The 23551-nt window shown below is 47.5% G+C and overlaps 1 protein-coding gene across 2 annotated transcripts in view; it reads right to left on the minus strand.

Moving 5' to 3' along the window:
* Window positions 1–20992: 20992 nt before the first annotated feature.
* EOGT (EGF domain specific O-linked N-acetylglucosamine transferase) overlaps window positions 20993–23551 on the minus strand; it is a 118407-nt gene continuing 115848 nt past the window's right edge. Inside the window, exon 16 of one of the 2 annotated variants that reach the window (XM_063940938.1) lies at window positions 20993–22466. In XM_063940938.1, coding sequence (XP_063797008.1) covers window positions 22320–22466 — 147 coding nt within the window. In that variant the 3' untranslated portion in view covers window positions 20993–22319. The remainder of the gene's footprint in view (window positions 22467–23551) is intronic. The other variant, XR_010186982.1, reaches the window with a different exon arrangement.

Here is a 23551-nt window from a genome sequence, read left to right on the forward strand (position 1 = left end):
TTCTTTATAAATTTCTCCATAAGAAACTTTTGTCTAAGGGTGCCGTGAAAATAATTTTGATATTCTAGGGTGCCATGATTCAAAAAAGTTTGGAAACTACTGGGTTAGGGTATTACTAATGACAGGCATATCAAACAAAAAAATCCCAACTGGGCCGAATAATCAAGGTATATGGGCCTAATTCAGACCTGATCGCAGCAGCAAATTTGTTAGTTAATGGGCAAAACCATGGCCCTCATTCCGAGTTGATCGGTCGCAAGGCGAATTTAGCAGAGTTACACACGCTAAGCCGCCGCCTACTGGGAGTGAATCTTAGCTTCTTAAAATTGCGACCGATGTATTCGCAATAATGCGATTACTAACTACTTAGCAGTTTCAGAGTAGCTCCAGACTTACTCTGCCTGTGCGATCAGTTCAGTGCTTGTCGTTCCTGGTTGACGTCACAAACACACCCAGCGTTCGCCCAGGCACTCCCACCGTTTCTCCGGCCACTCCTGCGTTTTTTCCGGAAACGGTAGCGTTTTCAGCCACACGCCCCTGAAACGCCGTGTTTCCGCCCAGTAACACCCATTTCCTGTCAATCACATTACGTTCGCCGGAGCGAAGAAAAAGCCGTGAGTAAAAATACTTTCATCATAGTAAAGTTACTTGGCGCAGTCGCAGTGCGAACATTGCGCATGCGTACTAAGCGGATTTTCACTGCGATGCGATGAAAAATACCGAGCGAACAACTCGGAATGAGGGCCCATGTGCACTGGAGGGGGGGCAGATATAACATGTGCAGAGAGAGTTACATTTGGGTGGGGTGTGTTCAAAGTGAAATCTAAATTGCAGTGTAAAAATAAAGCAGCCAGTATTTACCCTGCACAGAAACAATATAACCAGCGGTGCAAGTGTGCGGGTAGAGGTGGGTACGGCGTACCCTTAACAATTTACCCGTGGGTACGCCGTACCCACACCGACGGGCCGCCGCTCCCCGTTCCTCCCTCCCTCTGCTGCTCACCGCCGCTCTCCTGCTGATGTGAGGGGAGGAGAGCGCAGCCTGCGCCTCTCCTGCCCCTCAGTGTCTTCGTTTAATTCAGCGCCGCCCGTGAGCCAATCAGAGCTTGCGGACCGGCAGCCAAGGCTGCCGGACCGCAAGCATTGATTGGCTCATGGATCTGCGCTGAATTGAACTGAGCCACCCGCCGGACACTGAGGGGAAGGAGAGGCGCAGGCTGCGCTCTCCTCCACTCACACACACAGGACAGCAGCGACAGCAGCAGCGGTGAGCAGCAGGGGACGGGGGGGGGGAGCTTCATGTATACCTAGCACTGGTGGCATGTATACCTGGCACTGGGGGCATATCTGGCACCGGGGGGATATCTGGCAATAGGGGGACATGTGTATCTGGCACTGGGGGGGGGGGGGGCATGTATACCTGGCACTGGGGGCATATCTAGCAATGGGGGGACATGTGTATCTGGCACTGGGGGCATATCTGACACTGAGGGCATATCTGGCACTGGGGGGACATGTGTATCTGGCACTGGGGGCATTTCTGTACCTGGCACTGGGGGCATATCTGGCACTGTGGGTGCATTTCTGTATCTGGCACTGGGGGCAATGTATATCTGACACAGTGGGGGCATTTGTGTATCTGGCACTGTGGGCCAATGTGTATCTGGCACTCTGGGGGCATTTGTGTATCTGGCACAGTGAGGCAATGTGTATCTGGCACTGTGGGGCAATGTATATCTGGCACTGTGGGGCAACGTGTATCTGGCACTATTGGGGTCATATGTGTATCTGCCCCTCCCCCCATATGTGTATCACGCCCCCATTTTCATTGGCCACACCCCATGTGGCATTTGGCCACACCCATTTTTTTGGCCCATGTGCACACAGTACCCATAAGACATTTTTTCTACTTGCACCACTGAATATAACCCACCCAAATATAACTCTCTCTGCACATGTTACATCTGCCCCCCCTCCTGCAGTGCACATGGTTTTGTCTATTAGCTAACTAATATCTTGTAAGAAAAAGAAAAAGTCTCAAATGCTATTTTGGAAAGGTTTATATAACAAGTATATAAATATCTGGTGCAACCACTAACCGCTACTCCTAGCTACTGTTATGGGAGATAGTCTCCCTGATCAAAGGTAAATGAACAAGATGGAAAAAACAGCGCTATAATACATACATCATAATTTAGAAACACTTTATTAAGCAAATATATAAAAGAGGTAATTTCTTACGCATATGAAAAAAATGTAATCTATTGATCACACGCAGGTAAGTATTACAAGTATCTGGATTTAGTCCACCAATTAGTGCACTTCTATTAGAGGATATCCAAGGTAGATTAGTTTTTACTCACACATTGCCATGTTGAGAGATAGGACAAATTTTTCCAGATTTAAGCCACTCTCCAAACTGTGTTCCAATTGAATGACCCAAATGATGTTTAGCCGGTGCGGCAAAGGCAAGGAATGGTATGGCGATCCTGATTCACAGAGGACGCTGCTGCTGTTGCTGTCCAAATAGGATTCCCCCATAGATGGATTGTGCTAGGTAGAGACGTCCAGAACCTTGCGTATGGGAGAAGATTTTTTTGCCGTCTGAGCAATGTGAGTAGGTCTGAGGCTGCCAGTAATATGCAACTGAGACGGGCTGGAAGTGGTCTGCGCTGATGTCAGAGAACCTCCCTCAAAACCCCCAGAAAACGACAGGTTTCCACCTAGAAACACCGGTTTCCTGTCAGTCAAACAGCATGCTGAATTAGGCCCTTAGTCAATAAAACATTTATCCCAATGCCACAATGGTACTCTACACAGGGCCGGCGCTTCCATTAGGCAGCTGCCTACGGGCGTCGGCACATGAAGGGCGGCACTGCATGCACAAAAAAAATGTGAGGCACCTGCTCTCTACTGACCCGCAGGAGCTGTTCCCTACTTCCCCTGCTGCGTCGCTCGCTCCCCCCCCCCCCCCCCCCGACCACATGACCGGGTCGGCACCTTCACTCAGGGCAGAAGAGGCTTCCCCCAACACCGGCTGACCTTCCCCAGCGCGTCCTGACTGGCGGCGGTGGCGATGAGGGGTGATTATCCTGTGAATCCGCATGCTGCTCTCTGCCTGAGCGGTGCTTGTAGCAGAGGTGCTGCAGAAATAGACCGAGTGAGTGAGCGGGGAGACGGGAGAGCAGAGGGGGAGGGAGAGAGACGCTGCCTGTTCCACTAGAAGGCTTCCCCTGTGTCCAGCTCCTATCTCTCCCTGTCTTGACAGAGGCCCACGTTTCAGAGCTCTCCCCAGTCCGTACGCCCGGCAGTGGCTCCTCACCCTGTGGCATACTTACCGACTTATTGGCTGCTCTCTCCGGGAGAGAGCAGCCAGGTCGGCTCGGCATGGGGGCGGGCTGCGATGTGAGTGCAGAGGGGGCGGGCCGGGGGCGTGGCAGAGGTGGGCCGGGGGCGTGACCACAGGATCGTGCCGCGTAAGCCCCCCCCGCTGTGTAATGCCGCTATTACTGCCATTATACAGCTGGGGCGTGGCTATGATGACGCGATTCAACAAGAATCGAGTCATCGCCTGCCCGGACCGCCCACTTTACTCGCTAAGTGGGCGGCCGGGCAGGGGGGGACCCCTGTAATCGGGAGACGTGCCTGCTCTTCCGGGGGGCCGGGAGGGTCACCCGATTTTTGGGAGCCTCCCGGCCATTCCGGTAGAATAGGCAAGTCTGCTCTGTGGCTGTGTGATAAAACTGTGAGGTGCGGAATGCACCCAGCAACTTTATGCTTCCCTGTGTAAGCATACCCTCCAACAGTACCTTTTTTTTATGGTCTGTACCGATTTTTAGCTCTACAAACTTCCATTGAAAGTATAGGAAAAGGGACGTGGCCACGCCCCTTTACCCGTGGCCATGCCCCTTTCCTAATTTGTACCGATTTTTATGTGTAAAATGTTGGAGGGTATGTGTAAGGTGTCCATAGACCTCCCCAGTGAGTGTGTGACTGTGTGTGACAAATAACTATAGGTACCACCAGCCTAATCCCAGGGCCGGTGCAAGGACTCTCTGCACCCTAGGCAAAGTCTCAGCCTAGTGCCCCCTAATCTGCAAACCCAACTCCACCCCACCTCCCGGAGGTATCATTATATACAGACAGAGAAAAGGGGTGACACTCAAGGACTTTTAAAATGAAAATATATAATGTAATATGTATAAATGTTAGGTGGCATGTTAGGAATCGAATAGGACACTGAGGCCAGTTTCACTTTTATGCTGAGTGATATACATCTGGTGGGGATATTTAATTGTATATGTATACAAACATATTAAAAACAATTTCCCATGTGCGCTAAATAAAAGTGTATCTACAAATATTCTTCCAGTGTTGTTTCCGTAGGTCAGAATTGAGTACTGGAGAAGATTTGTGTCTGGGAACCTGTAACGGACACCCCTCACCAAGATAGTCACCCAAACAAGAGACCCAGGGCCAATTAGTAAAAAATTGTTTTAATAACATACATTTAGACAGATGCAGTTTTTACATAAAATCCATCATGTAATGTTTACAGAGATACAATTTAAAAATAATAATAATGCCAGTGAAGGACAACCAGTGTGTTTGCTGTCTTAACTCTAGATACTCCCTCACCTTTATCAAGGTGCGAGCTCGAAAGGGAGTATCTTCACAAACTAAGCTGAAAACTCCTGACTGACAAATCCAACGCGTTTCATCTTATCGACTTCACCAGGGGTAACTTATTTGGGGATGAATAAAAATGAAAAGATTTAATTTAAAAGGACTGATGTCCAAAATTTGAGAAGCAAAGAATGTACATGTGGTATGAGAATTTACAGGAAAAGGGAAGTACCTACCGAATATAAAAAATAGGTTTGCTTGCCATTAATGGATTTATGTGTGAAGAATCACAACCTAAAATTGTGACTGAAAAACACGTTGATAGGTGTGTTTTACAACTACTACGGGAGTTTTTTAATAGGACTATCAAGGCATACCTTGGATATAAGAATAATAAAAAATCTCTTATACTGGCTCCTGATAGGAGCTTTCTTACTGATTCCTTTTAGGAATCCTGATGATCCTGGATGGAAATTTCTGCATAATAGGGAAGATACAAAGGGAAGGAACTAATATATACCAGTATTAGGGAGATTTAAAAAGTAAATTATATTTTATAGGTAGGAAAACATACCTTAAAATAATAATACATATATACGCACCTACATATATTTTTATGTTCCTGTGTTTTCTCTAATGTGCTGTGTAAACCCCCCATACACACCCTTTGTGGTCCCCCAGAAACCCCCATGGGTTACTTACCTTATGTTGTTTTCCCTCATCATTGCAGGGTTCCTCTTATAGGCAGCAGCATTACAGCGACGCTGCTGGGTGCAGACATGTAGTCAGGTTCAACTTGCTGCTGGAGAACCGGGATCCAGGGGCATAGAGGAGGTGCATCAGGGCTATGAGGAGCGACAGTGGAGGTGCCCCTCGGGAGCCATAGTTACATCTGCCTCTTATGTGCCTTCACATGACTTGATGATACACGTGCCGGCACGGAGGAAGCGCTGAGGCATTATGCCTGTCAGGACCTGCAGCCAGTGCAGTGTAAAAAGAGGATCTCTCGTACAGAGACATCCTTCAATTTATTGCTTGATGAATTCAGTGGCACCCTCCAAGGGCCGGCACCCCTAGGCAGCCGCCTAATGAAAGAGCCGGCCCTGCCTAAACCTCTCCTCCACTCCTGCAGCCTAATCTTAACCTCCCCTCCCACAGCCTATCCCCAACCTCCCCTCCCCACAGCATAACCCTAACCTTCCCTCTCGCAACCTAACCCTAACCACCCCTTCCCGCAGCGTAACCCTAACCTCACCTACCCACAGCGTAACCCTAACCTCCCCTCCTGCAGCCTAACCCTAACCTCCCCTCCTGCAGCGTAACCCTAAACTCCCCTCCCACAGCGTAACCCTAACCTCCCCTCCCTGCAGCGTAACCCTATCCTACCCTCCTTGTAGCGTAACCCTAACCTACTCTCCCACAGCCTATCCCCAAACTCCCCTCCAGTGCCTAACCCTATCAGGCTGTGGAACTTCTAATATGCCATGTCTGCACTTTTTCATCTAAGGGGCTCGATATTTTGGCGGGTAAGGGGGTGGGGGGCTGGGTTGAGTATTTGCCTAGGGTGCTGAAAACCCTTGCACCGGCCCTGCTCATAACTGGTATGGGTCCTCTTACAGGCAGGCAGCAGCATTACAGCGACGCTGCAGGTGCAGACATGTAGTCAGGTGCAGCATCAGAACTATGAGGAGCGGCCGTGGGGGCGCCCCTTGGGGAGCCATAGTTACATCCGCCTCCTATGTACCTTCATATGAGATGATGTTACACTTGTTAGCACGGAGGAAGCGCTGAGGCACTCTGTGGTACAGCCTGATAGCGACGGCTGCACCTGATTATAGACCAGCAGCAGCAGCCAGCGCAGTGTAAGGAGGAGGCCGCACACAGAGTCATCCTTCATTTTTTTGCTAGATGAATTTAGTGGCGCCCTCCAGGAGCCAGCGCCCCTAGGCAGCTGCCTAATGGTAGAGCCGGCCCTGGTGGTTCCGGACACCTCTGCTACTTCAAAGTCTTTGGATGTTGTGAGGGTCTTGAAGGTGTACGTAAAGAGGACAGATCGTCACAGGAAATCTGACTTGCTGTTGTTCTCTATGATCCCAATAAAATTGGGTGTCCCGCTTCAAAGCAGTCTATTGCACGCTGGATCAGGCTCACTATTCAGCATGCTTATTACACGGCAGGATTGCCGGTTCCACAATCTGTACAGGCCCACTCTATTAGGTCGGTGGGTTCTTCTTGGGCGGCTGCCCGGGGTGTCTCGGCTTTACAGCTCTGCTGAGCAGGTTCGAACACATTTGCAAAGTTTTACAAGTTCGATACTTTGGCCTCTGAGGACCTTCAGTTTGGGCAATCAGTTCTGCAGGAACCTCAGCACTCTCCCACCTTTGGTACTCCCCATGGTACTAAATGGATTCCCTGTATGCTCAAGAACGTAAGAGAAAATAGGATTTTAATTACCTACCGGTAAATCCTTTTCTCATAGTCCGTAGGGGATACTGGGCGCCCGCCCGGTGCTTCGTTCGTTCTTCACTGTTACTTGGTTAAGTATTTTGGTTTGTTCAGCTGTTGCTGTTCATGTTTAAAGTTTGGTTAGCACGGCTTTCTTATTGTTCTGTGTGCTGGTTCGTAATCTCACCACTTTCTTTATCCTCTCAAAGTATGTCCGTCTCCTCGGGCACAGTTTCCTAGACGGAGTCTTGTAGGAGGGGCATAGAGGGAGGAGCCAGCGCACACTATCAAATTCTAAAAGTACCCAAGGCTCCTAGTGGACCCGTCTATACCCCATGGTACTAAATGGATTCCCAGTATACCTTAAGGACTACGAGAAAAGGATTTACCGGTAGGTAATTAAAATCCTATTTTTTTGCTTAGAATAACCCCTCCCTTTCAATCATCTGAGGCCGGAGTATTACTAAATTAATTGAGCAGCTTCCACTCCAGTGCATACTTACCTACTCCCCAAGAAATTGCGGGAGACTCCCAATTTTTCAGGTAGTCCTCTGCACCCCTGGAAGAGTGGGTATGCCTCTAGCATCCCGTCTGCTTCCTAGGGAAGCGGACAGGATAGCCAGATAATGCAGGGAATCTTGGTTCAAAATGGAGGCTTGGACCTAAAAGTATGCAAATCACTGTAATTTTAGCCCTGCTCCTTACTCACGGTCCTGCGATTCATGATATTTACCATTGTGGGGGCAGGACCTAATGACTTGACAGCCAGCCCCGCCCCAAAGTCCCCATCTGCTTTCCTCTCCGGCCTTCTCCTGGAGAGAAGTGTTAAAAAGTCGGCAAGTATACTGCAGTGTTACTATGGCATATCGCACCTTGCTCCCTCTGCAGTATCCAGATATCTCTAGAGAATTTACCTCTACATATTCTCAGCCTCACCAGTTTCCCTCTTTGGTCCCTGCATGCTAATCCAGAAGCCTGTGACCTGTGGAGTTCCAGCAGCGAAGCTTATCCTGCCTTCCGCGGTTACTGGTAAACACTGTGAAGTTAGACTCCATTTCCCTGGGCAGGTGCATCTCCCGCAGAAGACTGATTGGAATCCATGAACTTGTTGTGTCATGATAGTCAAGAACACCATTCGGAATGGCATGGGTTACTGCACCGGGCATCATTTTGCATGTGCTGTCTGCACAAATATGGGTCATCCATCACCTCCCTATAACGGATAAGGGGGAGATGTAGCACACCTTGGAGAGAGGTGAAGATGCCCAAAGCAACCAATAAGCTTTTTACGGTCATTTCTAAGACTATATTAGGTAAAGGATCTTATTGTCAGATTTTAGATTTGTTTGTGCACCTGGATTTGAGTCTCTGGCTGGAATGGGGTCTGAGGATTATGACTGGAAGCTGGATGGCATGATATGGTTTCTATTCATGGACTGGAGACTTGGGATGTGTGTATCTCAGGATATGCACTGTGTAACAAATGGTGATTGCTGTAGACTGACTGCTTGCAAACAGAGACACTAATGGAAAAGCTGGAGTCTTGGTAGGAACCATAATAAAATACTGGAACACAGAGGCACATACACAGGTATGACTTGAGAAAGAGTACTGCTTTCAGTTGACTGGGATCGGGCTGAAACTGGGTTGAACTGCAACTTGAGAACACACTGGCCCGACCTGGAACCGGAGATACTGGACCAGACTGAATCAAACTGGAACTGCCAATGCAGCTTAGATGAGTGGTTCCCAACCTTGGTCCTCAAGTACCCCCAATAGTTCATGTTTTCAAGGTCACCTAGCAGTTGAACAAGTGTAATCATTACTCACTGACACATTTTAAAAGACCCACAGGTGGAGCAAATTATTTCACTTGCAATCCTGTGAGGAGACCAGGACCGGTTCCGGGGCTTCTTGCGCACCGGGCGGCATTAGGGGGCGTGGCTTTATACAGGGGGTGTGGTCAGTTACGCCCCCTGTACTGTAGTAGGATGTGCTTCCCTTCATGGAGAGGACCTTTGCTGTGCGGTGCGCAATGACGTCAACGCGCACCGCACATCATTACCGTTAAGGTCCTCTCCAGGAAGGGAAACTAGATGCGTAGCGTCTAGTTACCCTTCACAGCGGGCAGCCCACGAAGGGAAACTAGACGCGTAGCGTCTAGTTTCCCATCACAGCGGGCAGTGGGGGGCACCACAGCAGATCTTGCCATGGTGCGGCGGCCTCCGGATGGCGCCGGCGGTCTCCGGAAGGCGGCGCCCCGGGCAAAAGTCCTGCTTGCCCGTGGCAAGATCAGCTACTGGAGGAGACCTGGAAAATATGAACTGTTGGGGGTACTTGAGGACCGCGGTTGGGAATCACTGGCTTAGATGATAACTGTACTGGTATGTACTTGATACAGAGTGTAGCACTGTGAAGCTCAGGTATACAGCACATAGTGAGAACTGTGTTAGACTTTACACTGAATGGATATACAGTAGTTGAGTCTGGAAATAACCTGAGTGATCACGGGATACTGTTAGATGCAGTTTGTGTTGCTGGGTGCTGATACTATAGCTGGAAGTAAAGGTAATGTACTCACTGAATCATGTTTGCTAGCAGGGGATTAAGGGGTCAACAACACACCAGGTTTTAGGATCTCTGCAGCAGATTAGGGAATGCACTGCACCAGCACTTGCTAGTAGGTCTGTGATAAACACTGTGTAATCAGGAACCTGCAGGCTGGAACCACAGATGGACTTTCAGGTAGATATTTATTCTGGAAGAAGGCTTAGCAATCAGATACTCAGGCACTTGTTGAACTGTAGGTGCTGCAGACAGGAAATTTTGTATTCGCAACAGATTACAGAAGTCATAAAATAATTACTAAAGCCAGAATATGCTGAAGCTAGATGAAGGAGATAAAGCTGAGAGGAACTCTGTAGTCCATGGAAGCAGGCTTTACAAACATGAAGTTAGCAATGCAGGATTCTGAGGTAACTAGTAAACCATAATACTACACTCTGGAGCCAGGAGTAGCAGATTAGCTTGCTGCAAGCAGGAGCTTGAAAGAATGAAACTTGTTGCTCTGGTATTGGACTAATTCCCAGGGAGGCATTACATAGGAATTGCAGATGTTTGATTGGTTGCTGGTGTCAGCTGAGGTGAGAAGCACTAACTGGAGGAATGCAGTCAGCTGACATGCTCCAAGATGACGATGTCCGTGCATCTGTTCTCAAACAAGCACAATCGGATAACCTGGTCCCATGGTAAATACTAAGAACATGAGGATTGGAAGTCAGGATCGTGACTGAATGGTTGCTTTGGGCAACTTCTCCACTTCATTTCTTTCCAAGACTTGCTACATCTACCCCACAAAGACATGGTCTGAAAAACATTGATTTGGAATGGGGTCTTTTATACCTCTTTTCCACCAAACTTTTACTGAGAAACTGGCTTAAAAACTGTGAAAGTGAAACATACAGCACACTGAACACAATCTGTCACAGCTGATAAGAGTCTGCTGTGAAATCTAACCACAAGGCCAGAGATATTCAAGACTTTCTACAAATTGTGTCAAATGACCACAGCCACAGTGTTCTGGAATCTGTTTACAGGGTGACAGACAAGCAATTTGAACATGGAATTCCATTACAGATCTCGTGGATAAAGATAGAAAGTGCAGGTTTGTGGGTATCAGGGGCAGTTGACTAAGAAGATGGTTTCAACATCTAAATGTCATTAACATCAATAATAGTTTGCATATTCTGCACTGCTTTCAGTCCCGACCCCATCTTCTGTATGTTCCCTATCACATGTACATACACACACACGCGCGCGCACACACACACACACACGTGTGTTAATTTTTTGCCAAACGTCAGTTAACCTACCAGTATATTTTTAAAATGTGGGATGAAACCATAGCACCCTGAGGAAACCCATGAAAACACAAGGAGAACATACAAACCCCACACAAATATGCCATGACCAAGAATTAAAAGCACATCTTTAGTGATGTGAGGCAGCAATGTTGACCATTACTCCATCCGTAATGCCATATACTATTCACACTGGGCGACATGCTGAGGATCCCGTGTTTGAACCCCAGTGTCGGATCCTTGTGACCTTGGACTAGTCGTCTGAACTCCCAAGAACCGAAAAATGTAGCTGGATTTTCTGTGACAATTGTGTGTGTAAAATAGAGATTATTATTAAGAAGCCTGTGGGCATTTTATGTTGCTAGTTGTTCTCAAGTAAACCGGCAAAAATGAGTTTAGAATGGGTACTCTCCTGATCACTATGTCTTGTGCACCACTTACTCTTGTCTAGGAATGTGACAAATACATGCAAATATACAGATATCTATAGCACCCCAGAGATAAACACTCCATGCACACCAAACCTGAGCCTCACTGTACATTGTCCAACTTAGGCCCTCACCCTTGACTCAATTTGTTGTTGTTTTTTTTTAAATAAATGATCAAGCAGTTGTGTCCCTTGGGTGTTTCTGTTGGGTGGGTGGAAATCCTGACTGGAATGTTGCCTTCTTCCCACTAGGCTCATTTTATACAGTGTGAATAAGCGCACTACAAATAAAAATTCTACAGCATACTTGCCTACTTTTTAATACGAGTTTCAAGGAGATTATAGCTGGCAAAAGAAATTGCCACGCTATATCCCCCATACCCATGCAATGCCTAGCATACACCCCCCATAATTATAGAGTGCCCAGAATACACCTCCAAACAAACACAGTGCCCAGCATACACCCTCACATACCCACAGTGTCCAACATACACCCCCTCCCTGCAGCCATACCCATATTGTCCAGCATACAACCCCCATACCTATAGAGTGCTCAGCATATCTCTCACCTGAATTACCCACATTCTAGTGGGATCTGCTCCCTCCAAGGGATGCTAAAGTAAAACCTGTGCAGTCAGCAGAGGCAGTGGACATTTGGAACTCCAGGTTTTCAGGGTTGCACAAGTCCAGCTGCAAGTTATCACTGGAACATAGGAAGTTAAAACTCCCATTAATCCGCTGCTATGGGCACTGATGCCGAATAGCAGACAGCGAGTAGGCCAGAGTCTCATTAGTGTCAGGGACTTATGATATTAGCTGTGCCAGAGAAGCACAGCAGATTGTGGCTGCATGAACCATCAGACCTGTTAGCCAATCACCGGTCGGCGTGGCGTGGCGGCAGTCAACTGGCCACTGTGTGCTTGGCTGGAGGAGGACGGGTAACGGGCCGCAGCAGCAGAAGACTCGGCCGATCAGTCTGAGGCGGCGGCAGCAGAGGACAGATCCGCGGGGAGCCTGCGCCGAAGGAGGGAGCCACAGAGACACGCAAGTGACCCGCAGTACACAGCAGCTGCAGCACCTCCTCCCCTCCCCGGCCCACTGTCTGTGTATATACCTGATCTATGTACTCCCTCAATACACATCTACACCCCCCCCACACACAATCACACATATATACCTGCTGTACACACATCTACTCCCCCCACACACATATCTGCCTACCATATGTACCCCCTCCATACACACATATATCTGCTGTACACTCATACCTACCTATGCCTGCCCTATACACCCCCCACTCATATACGCCTGCCCTTTGCACCCACATACACATACCTACCTGCCCTATGCACCCACATACACATACCTACTTGCCCTATGCTCTCCCTCCACACACACACATATACCACCTGTGTAGGACTGGACGCCCCCTGTATATACCCCAGGTGAAGGCAGCTCTGTGGTCCCTGTGCCCTGGCTGCTGGATGCCGCTCTCCCCTCTGACTCCTCTCCCAGCCCAGACGGCCTCTGCTCCGTGTGTTTCCCGCTCCAAACCGGCTGCATCCTCAGACTCTAGGCTGGGCGGCGGTGTAGGCCTCATGCCGGTCCCTGGCCTGACCCAGTGACAGCTCCGGCGCCACCTGCCTGCGGGGCTGAGGAGAAGCTCCGGCCAGCGGGATGGAGAGAGGCGAGCTGGCCAGGGAAGCTGAGGGACCCGCGGCGGGAAGAATCTCTCGATACTCCGACCCCATTATACATACCCCATACCCATTATATACACCCCCCCACAGTGTACCCATCCCCATTATATATACCTCCCAACGTGTACCCATCCCCATTATATATACCCCCCAACGTGTACCCATCCCCATTATATATACCCATCCCCATTATATATACTCCCCTACAGTGTACCCATCCCCATTATATGTACTCCCCCACAATGTACCCATCCCCATTATATATACCCCCCACAGTGTACCCCACCCCATTATATATACCCCCTTATACTCCCACACCCGACCTTCCCCCCACCCGTGGCATCCCCCCCATCCGGCCCTTCCCCAACCCACAGCACGCCCAGACCCCCTCCCCCATCCACGGCACCCCTACACCCACCCCTCCCCCACCTGCGGCGCCTCCGGACCCCCTACCCCTGCGCCCCCTCCTTCCCCACCCGCAGCGCCTCCGGAATCCCTCCCCCATCTGCGACTGCTGCACCTGCCCCTCCCCCAACCACAACGCATCCGGACCCCTCCCCCATCTGCAGCCCCGCCCCCTCCTTATCGCAAGGGGCTACGCCCCCTTCACCATCGGACGCCCTTTCGTCGTGCAATTGTAATACTCCATATAATACAAATATTGAACGCCAGAAAGGCGTTCAGGAGTTAAGGGGGCGTAGCCCCTCGCGACGGTGTGAAGAGCGCCCGTAGGGCGCGATGAATCACCTAGTTTTTATATATATTGTTAACGTGTTTATTTGATTACACCATGTCTGTCAATTACCACACTGCTGGAGGGAAGGTTTTGTACTGGTAAAAGTTTTGGGACACCAATAAAAGTGGAATAGTAAGTACCATATCCCTGAAAAGGAGTTATAACTTATATTGTACTTACAGTATAAAAATAATTTAATTCTAACACTAATTTAGTGGATTAGGCTTTAATTACAAGCCTGTATACATTGATACTCAAGCACCATAATAGTGAACTCAATGATGGATTGCAAGTTTGGAAGATTTTTCACCTACCAATTGATCTAAAAGTAAGTAAATAAAGGGTGATACAGTTGACCATTCTTAGCAATCATTATTTTTTTTTATAAATGTCAGCAATAAGATATGCGTCTGTGAATGTGTTCCAAATACCAGTTGGATACTAGATGGTTAACAAGTAGATCCAACCAGCTGTACTGTCCAACAAATTTGATTGTGGGTTTCAACTAGCCGTATATTGTTATCTTATGTATATACATTTCTTTGTTTAAGAGACCCCGAAGAAGTCTTGATTGACGAAACGTGTTGAGTGATTTGTTAGTCCTTATTGGAGTGTTTTATACCTTATCGAATTCCACCAGAAATGCGTGGTTAACAGGTTAAATTTCTTGAAAATGACATACTGTCTATGCAAACTTATGTGAAAACATTTTACTGTATGGCTATCATTTTCTGTGTGATATAATTTAATACATTTTAGTATAGATCATTGAATCCGGTGTACGTCAATAAATCATCTGTTACTCATATATATATATATATATATATATATATATAGATATATATAGATATATAAATAATAAGATTTTACTCACCGGTAAATCTATTTCTCATAGTCCGTAGTGGATGCTGGGGACTCCGTAAGGACCATGGGGAATAGCGGGCTCCGCAGAAGACTGGGCACTCTAAAGAAAGATTTAGTACTTTCTGGTGTGCACTGGCTCCTCCCTCTATGCCCCTCCTCCAGACCTCAGTTAAGGAAACTGTGCCCGGAAGAGCTGACATTACAAGGAAAGGATTTTAGAATCCAGGGTAAGACTCATACCAGCCACACCAATCACACTGTACAACTTGTGATAAACTTACCCAGTTAACAGTATGAACAACAACTGAGCATCACTCAACCGATGCTACATAACCATAAACAGAGCATCAGATAAACCTGATGCAACCATAAAATAACCCTTAGTTAAGCAATAACTATATACAAGTATTGCAGAAGAAGTCCGCACTTGGGACGGGCGCCCAGCATCCACTACGGACTACGAGAAATAGATTTACCGGTGAGTAAAATCTTATTTTCTCTAACGTCCTAGTGGATGCTGGGGACTCCGTAAGGACCATGGGGATTATACCAAAGCTCCCAAACGGGCGGGAGAGTGCGGATGACTCTGCAGCACCGAATGGGCAAACACAAGGTCCTCCTCAGCCAGGGTATCAAACTTGTAGAATTTTGCAAATGTGTTTGAACCCGACCTAGTAGCAGCTTGGCAAAGCTGTAATGCCGAGACCCCTCGGGCAGCCGCCCAAGAAGAGCCCACCTTCCTTGTGGAATGGGCTTTCACTGATTTTGGATGCGGCAATCCAGCCGCAGAATGAGCCTGCTGAATCGTGTTACAGATCCAGCGAGCAATAGTTTGCTTTGAAGCAGGAGCACCCACTTAGTTGGATGCATACAGGATAAACAGCGAGTCAGTCTTCCTGACCCTAGCCGTTCTGGTTACATAATTCTTCAAAGCCCGGACTACGTCAAGCAACTTGGAATCTTCCACGTCACAAGTAGCCGTAGGCACCACAATAGGGTGGTTCAAATGAAAAGATAACACCACGTTTTGCAGAAATTGCGGACGAGTCCGCAATTCTGCCCTGTCCATCTGGAAAACCAGATAGGGGCTTTTACATGACAAAGCCGCCAATTCTGACACACGCCTAGCCGAAGCTAAGGCCAACAGCATGACCACTTTCCACGTGAGATACTTTAGCTCCACAGTCTTAAATGGCTCAAACCAGTGGGATTTCAAGAAACCCAACACCACGTTAAGATCCCAAAGTGCCACTGGTGGCACAAAAGGGCGCTGAATATGCAGCACTCCCTTAACAAACGTCTGAACCTCAGGCAGTGAAGCCAGTTCTCTTTGAAAGAAAATGGATAAGGCCGAAATCTGGACCTGTATGGACCCTAATTTTAGGCCCAAAGTCACTCCCGACTGTAGGAAGTGAAGGAAACGGCCCAGCTGAAATTCCTCTGTTGGGGCATTCCTGGCCTCACACCAAGCAACATATTTTCGCCATATACGGTGATAATGTTTAGCCGTCATGTCCTTCCTAGCCTTTATCAGCGTAGGAATAACCTCATCCGGAATGCCTTTTTCTGCTAGGATCCGGTGTTCAACCGCCATGCCGTCAAACGCAGCCGCGGTAAGTCTTGGAATAGACAGGGCCCTTGTTGCAACAGGTCCTGTCTGAGAGGCAGAGGCCATGGGTCCTCTGTGAGCATTTATTGCCGTTTTCCGGGTACCAAGTCCTTCATGGCCAATCCGGAACAATGAGTATTGTTCTCACTCCTCTTTTTCTTACAATTCTCAGCACCTTTGGTATGAGAGGAAGAGGAGGAAACACACAAACCGACTGGAACACCCACGGTGTTACTAGTGCGTCCACAGCTATCGCCTGAGGGTCCCTTGACCTGGCGCAATACCATTTTAGCTTTTTGTCGAGGCGGGACGCCATCATGTCCACCTGTGGCAGTTCCCGTCGATTTGCAATCTGCGTGCAGACTTCTTGGTGAAGTCCCCACTCTCCCGGGTGGAGGTCGTGCCTGCTGAGGAAGTCTGCTTCCCAGTTGTCCACTCCCGGAATGAACACTGCTGACAGTGTGCTTACGTGATTCTCCGCCCAGCGAAGAATTCTGGTGGCTTCTACCATCGCCACCCTGCTCCTTGTGCCGCCTTGGCGGTTTACATGAGCCACTGCGGTGATATTGTCTGACTGGATCAGAACCGGTTGGTCGCGAAGCAGGGTCTCCGCTTGACTTAGGGCGTTGTATATGGCCCTTAGTTCCAGGATATTGATGTGAAGGCAAGTCTCCTGCCTTGACCACAGCCCTTGGAAATTTCTTCCCTGTGTAACTGCCCCCCACCCTCGGAGGCTTGCATCCGTGGTCACCAGGACCCAGTCCTGAATGCCGAATCTGCGACCTTCGAGAAGGTGAGCACTCTGCAGTCACCACAGGAGAGACACCCTTGCTCTGGGGGATAGGGTGATTAACCGATGCATCCGAAGATGTGATCCGGACCACTTGTCCAGTAAGTCTCATTGGAAGGTATGGAACCTGCCGAAGGGAATGGCCTCGTATGATGCCACCCTCCTTCCCAGGACTCGAGTGCAGTGATGCACTGACACCTGTTTTAGTTTTAATAGATTCCTGACCAGTGTCACGAGCTCCTGAGCTCTCTCTATCGGGAGATAAACCTTTTCTGCTCTGTGTCTAGGATCATGCCTAGGAGAGGCAGATGAGCTGTAAGAACCAACTGCGACTTTGCAATATATAGAATCCAGCCGTATTGCCGTTTCGCTTCCGGATAAAGCGATACGCTGTTCAGCAACTGCTCTCTTGATCTCGCTTTTATGAGGAGATCGTCCAAGTACGTGATAATAGTGACACCTTGCTTCCGCAGGAGCACCATCATTTCCGCCATTACCTTGGTGAATATTCTCAAGGCCGTGGAGAGACCAAAAGGCAACGTTTGAAATTGGTAATGACCATCCCGTACCGCAATTCTGAGGTACGCCTGATGAGGTGGATAAATGGGGACATGAAGGAATGCATCCTTTATGTCCCGAGTCACCATAAAATCTCCCCCTTTCAGGCTTGCAATCACCGCTCTTAGCGATTCCAACTTGAACTTGAACCCTTTCAGGTATATGTTCAGGGATTTTAAATTCAATATGGGTCCGACCGAACCGTCTGGTTTCGGGACTACAACATGGTCGAATAATAACCCCCTCCTTGTTGAAGGAGGGGAACCTTGACCATCACCTGTTGAAGATACAATTTATGAATTGCAGTTAACACTGTTTCCCTCTCGTGGGGAGAAGCCGGCAGGGCCGTCGGTGAGGGGGCATCTTCTCAAAGTCCAGCTTGTATCCCTGAGACCCAATATCTATTGCCCAGGGATCTAACAGGGAGTGAACCCACTTGTGGCTGAACTTACTAAGGCGTGTCCCCACCGGGCCTAGCTACGCCTGTGGAGCCCCAGCGACATGCGGTGGATTTTTGTAGAGGCCGGGGAGGACTTCCGTTCCTGGGAACTAGCTGTGTTGTGCAGCTTCTTTCCTCTGCCCCCACCTCTGGCAAGAAAGGACGCACCTCTGACTTTCTTGTTTCTTTATTCGAAAGGCTGCATTTGATAATGTCGTGCTTTGACTCTAGGATCCAGTATACTCATGTCTCTTTGGGCATGTTTAATAGGTATATATATATATATATATCACTTAAGGCAGCATCTTTAATATATATATATATATTTATATATATACATATATATATATATCTATATGCATACTAGGGTCTCAATCTCTGCTGATAAGGTACCTGTCCACGCTGCCACAGCGCTATAAACCCATGCCGATACAATCGCCGGTCTGAGTAGTATACTAGAATGTGCACGCTATCTGCAGGATCCCTGAGAATAGCTAGTGCTACCTACTGGGCAAACGGGACACCCTAGGGGAAGATTCCCATCACATCCTGGCCCTAGTGGGGAAAGGATACTGCTTGAGAATTTTTTGTGGGAAGCTGCAGTCTCTTGTCTGGAGTTTCCCGCTCTTTTTTCTCATGAGAGGAGGGAAATTTACCTCAGCTTTCTTCCCCTTAACATGTGTACCCTTGTGTCAGGGACAAATGAGTCATCAGTGATATGCAAATCCTCTTTTATTACAATAATCATATATTGAATACCTTTCAGCCATTTTGGCTGTAACTTTGCATTATCGTAGTCGACACTGGAGCCAAACTCCGTGTCGATATCAGTGTTTATTATTTTGGATAGTGAGCATTGTGAGGCTCTGAAGGTCTCTGTGACATAGGGACAGACATGGGTAGATTTCCTGTCTGTTCTCTAATCTTTTGTGCAATAAATTCACCTCAGCACTTACACATATCCAAACAGGTGTCGGCGTTGTTGACGGAGACACCCTCTCACACACATATTTGCCCTATCTCCTCCTTAGGGGAGCCTTTTACCTCAGACATGTCGACACACGCGTACCGACACACCACACACACAGGGGATGCTCTATTTGAAGACAGTTCCCCCACAAGGCCCTTTGGAGAGACAGAGAGAGAGTATGCCAGCACACACCCCAGCGCTATATGACCCAGGAATCACACAGTAACTTAGTGTTAACCCAGTAGCTGCTGTATATATTGTTTTTGCACCAAATTTATATGCCCCCCCTCTCTTTTTTACCCTCTTCTATTGCAGGGGAGAGCCTGGGGAGCTTCTCTCAGCGGATCTGTGGAGAGAAAATGGCGCTGGTGAGTGCTGAGGAAGAAGGCCCCGCCCCCTCAGCGGCGGGCTTCTGTCCCGTTTCTGTGTAAAAATAATGGCGGGGGCTCGTACATATATACAGTGCCTGACTGTATATATGTCTCTTTTTGCCAAAAAGGTACTTAATTGCTGCCCAGGGCGCTCCCCCCTGCGCCCTGCACCCTACAGTGACCGGAGTGTGCGGTGTGCTGTGGGAGCAATGGCGCACAGCTGCAGTGCTGTGCGCTACCTTAAGTGAAGACAGGAGTCTTCAGCCGCCGATTTCGATGTCTTCATGCTTCTGCTGCTTCTGTTCTTCTGGCTCTGCGAGGGGGACGGCGGCGCGGCTCCGGGAACGGACGATCAAGGTTAGGTACCTGTGTTCGATCTCTCTGGAGCTAATGGTGTCCAGTAGCCTAAGAAGCGCTACCTAGCTGCCGTGAGTAGGTTTGCTTCTCTCCCCTCAGTCCCTCGTAGCAGAGAGTCTGTTGCCAGCAGAAGCTCTCTGAAAATAAAAAACCTAACAAAATACTTTCTTTTCTAGCAAGCTCAGGAGAGCCCACTAGGAGCACCCAGCTCTGGCCGGGCACAGATTCTAACTGAGGTCTGGAGGAGGGGCATAGAGGGAGGAGCCAGTGCACACCAGATAGTACTAAATCTTTCTTTAGAGTGCCCAGTCTCCTGCGGAGCCCGCTATTCCCCATGGTCCTTACGGAGTCCCCAGCATCCACTAGGACGTTAGAGAAATATATATACACTACCCAATTCAGTGAAGTATAAAAAGTGTTGACAGTTAATACCAATCAGTACTCCTCAGGACCTACATATTAGATAGATAGATGGATATGTGTCCTCATACATCTTGCCTCAATATACCATGCAGCAGGAAATGCCTGGCGTGAGTAAGCCGACAGCAGGGATGCTTCTACAGAGGAGGCCCATGTGCAGACTCCGTCTGGACCTCTTCCCCTCTAGGGTCACTAGAGGACACTAGCACTGCCCCAAAGTCTACTGTGCATGTGCAGGTCTCTGGAAAAATGGTGCAGCTGGCATTTTCCTAAAAAAGGGGCTTATTCGCAAGTCAGATTCTGCTGATTAAAATGATAAGCGGCATGCCTATATTCTCTGTGTCTCTGCAGCTGTAACTGCTTATGAAATGGCACGATGGAAAACACTGTAACGTACCATTTCATATGCAGATAATGCTGCGGCCGCACACAGAATATAGGCATGCTGTGTATCATTTTAATCAGCATAAGCTGCTTGTGCATTCTATTCACATCATTTTGCGAATAAGACGCATTTCAATGGAAAAAATGCATGTAAAAGGTGCTCGGCGCTACCAAATGACGCCATGGCATGGGGTGACCAGAAGGTCTGTTTAACGTGCAGGGAGGATAGATGTGAGAGGACACATCTGTGTGTGTGTGCGTGTATATATATATACACACACACACACACACATATACAGTACATACACATCATAACAAGGAGATCCTGTGGCTCTATTCTGGAATGCCTATTACCTAACAAAAATCACAATGCGCCTGTGCGAGATCCTGGATTTACTGACAGTGGTAACGGTTTGTAGCCGCACAGAACACGATATTACAAAATATTTTTAATTAGTGCTCACTACATCAGGAAAAAATAATGAATTATGGGGGAGAGTACCATCTTACCATACCTCATATTAGAGACCAGCGATATTATGTAGTGTGGTTGCTGGAAAAATCCTATTGTCCGGCTGCAAATGATGACAGTTGTAGGCATTATTCTACAGTCTCGTTTCTAGCAGTGTTAAATAGTTTACAGACCTTAATTACCATCTTTAAGCAAAACGCAGTAATAAATAGCAATGCAAAACCAGTATCGGTCCTGTAATGCACACAGGTGACTGGTGCTCAGCAGGGACATCCCCATTGCTCCTGAGTGTGCCCCCCACATTCTCATACCCACCCGTACTATGATCTTATCAAAATAATGTTATCCCAATATTCCTTCTGCCACTGGCTACCTGCTATTTTATATCCACCCCCCCTTTTTTTGTTTGTTTTTCCTTTCTCCCACCCAACTGTGTGCTTTTCCTGTAATGGTTACCTCCACTGATATCACACCCTGCCATTGCGCCCTACCTGCAGGGTACATCATGCTACTACACAAGTGTCAGTTTTCCCATATATGCACTTGGCCCTTGTATGGCTCACCTCCTACAGTGTAACCTTCAAAGTGCGCCCAACATGGCTGCCCCATATGGTGCACTTGTGGATGGGATGAAAAATACATAGGCCTGATGGTTTTGATGGAACCCTACTCTGAACTGTAGGACTCTGAAATCACCCCCATTTTGTGTCATCTCTTCTAGGGGTGGACTATTCCATCCTGGGTAATCCTACGCTGTGCGCCCAAGATGGCTGCCGCACCTGGTACCTTGTGAGGGTGGAATACACAACCCTTGGAAGATAGTACCCAAAATGCCTACACCAATCCTTCATTATACTTTCTGTGTGCTTAAGGTTTTCTTTTATGTCTGTGTGGCTGATCTATTGCTGTATTACTCAAATCCTCTGTATTATGTGCATTGTTTTTGATGTCTGTAAAGCGCCTTGAGTCCTGTTGGAGAAAGAGCGCTATATAAATAAAATTATTATTATTATTAGCTTATATTTCTGTCAGTGCTGGAATGTTCTGCTGTATGCTTATAGTGACCGGTTTTCCAATACGGGCTCTTTAGTTGTGAACAAGACATCTAAAAAGTAATTCATGTGGCCAACCGGCGAGAGTGAGACGTATGGAAACAGGGCATGATAGGTAAACAGAAATACCACCAACACCTCATATTCCAACAGTGATGACTTTAAAAAATAAAAAATATAAAATAAATAAATAAGTTACTGTTTCATAAAACTCTACAGAAGAAGTCTCTACAGTGATCTTAAAGTTCATCTCGGCGTCTCCGAAAGGGCCATTTAGGATGACGAGACACGTACTCTGCCGCGGAGGTGACCAGCCGCATGAACTCTTCCACATCAAAGGCGTAATTGGTGAATTTAGGGTGTTCTCCCAAAGTCGGGTGGTGCCCCTTAATTAGACAGAATAATAACAAGCATTGTAATTCACCGGCACATTTTCTTTCTCTCTACTGAGAGACAAGTTAATTAAGTCATTCTCTGCACAGAATCAACTTTCATCTAAAGCCCCCAGGATCTATTGATCTTATTTTCTGCAGGCACACAAGGGGGAATTATTGACAGGTTGAACTAATGACCAATTAATTTCCTTTGGCTCCAACCACAGCCATCAATGTGTGACAAATCAATGGCGGAGCTATGAATGGAAGAACACAATGCAGTGTTTTTTTTACATAACACATAAATAATTTTCAATATGTTTTATCAAATGAGTTGCATTATATTATGAATACCTACCTTTTATGAAGTGTTGTTTTTTTATTATAACTGTATGATAATATAGTGGTCAGCCTGCTATAGTCCAGTGGTTCCTGAACTTTTTTTGAGTCACTGCGCCCTAGAGTATCAGAATTTTACGGCACCTCTAGGCCAAAAGTTTCAGGTTGATAAATTCAGAAAAAATATCAAATTAAGTGAATTGTGTTTATAAGTCGTCCTTAGGTTGAGTTATGTGGGAAGGGACAGGATTCACTTCTGTTTGTCCACGTGTTTTATGAATTGAAGCCAAAAGCACTGGTTTTGCCTATTATATTGACCGTAAATAATTTGAATTGGTCCTGAACATCCAACCCAGGGCTCCCCTGCACGTGTCCCGAGCACCCCAGGGTGCCATGTCACACAGCTTGGGAACCACTGCTATAGACAATATATTAATCTATGTTTTAAAATAAATATATTTTTTTGTACAAACAAATCTCCCCAACTTATACATTAATTGTAATGGGCTTTGGAAAGAATTTCATCTCTCTCTTTTTGTTGAGAACCCTGATCAAGTCAGTTCTTTGTAGGAGTATGGAGTCATGAGGATGAAATTCAGAACGTCGACATCAGAATGTCAACAATACATTTTAGTGCTAGATTTAGAGTTAATGTTTAAATAGTGAAATAATGCTGCGTCGGCATGTCAGCAGGCACAATGTCGACCCGACGGCCATGTTGATATTGTGTATTTTGACTTGTCATGTGCGACGCATCT

The sequence above is a fragment of the Pseudophryne corroboree genome, chromosome 9 (genome assembly GCF_028390025.1).
Source record: "Pseudophryne corroboree isolate aPseCor3 chromosome 9, aPseCor3.hap2, whole genome shotgun sequence".
Classification (NCBI taxonomy): domain Eukaryota; kingdom Metazoa; phylum Chordata; class Amphibia; order Anura; family Myobatrachidae; genus Pseudophryne; species Pseudophryne corroboree.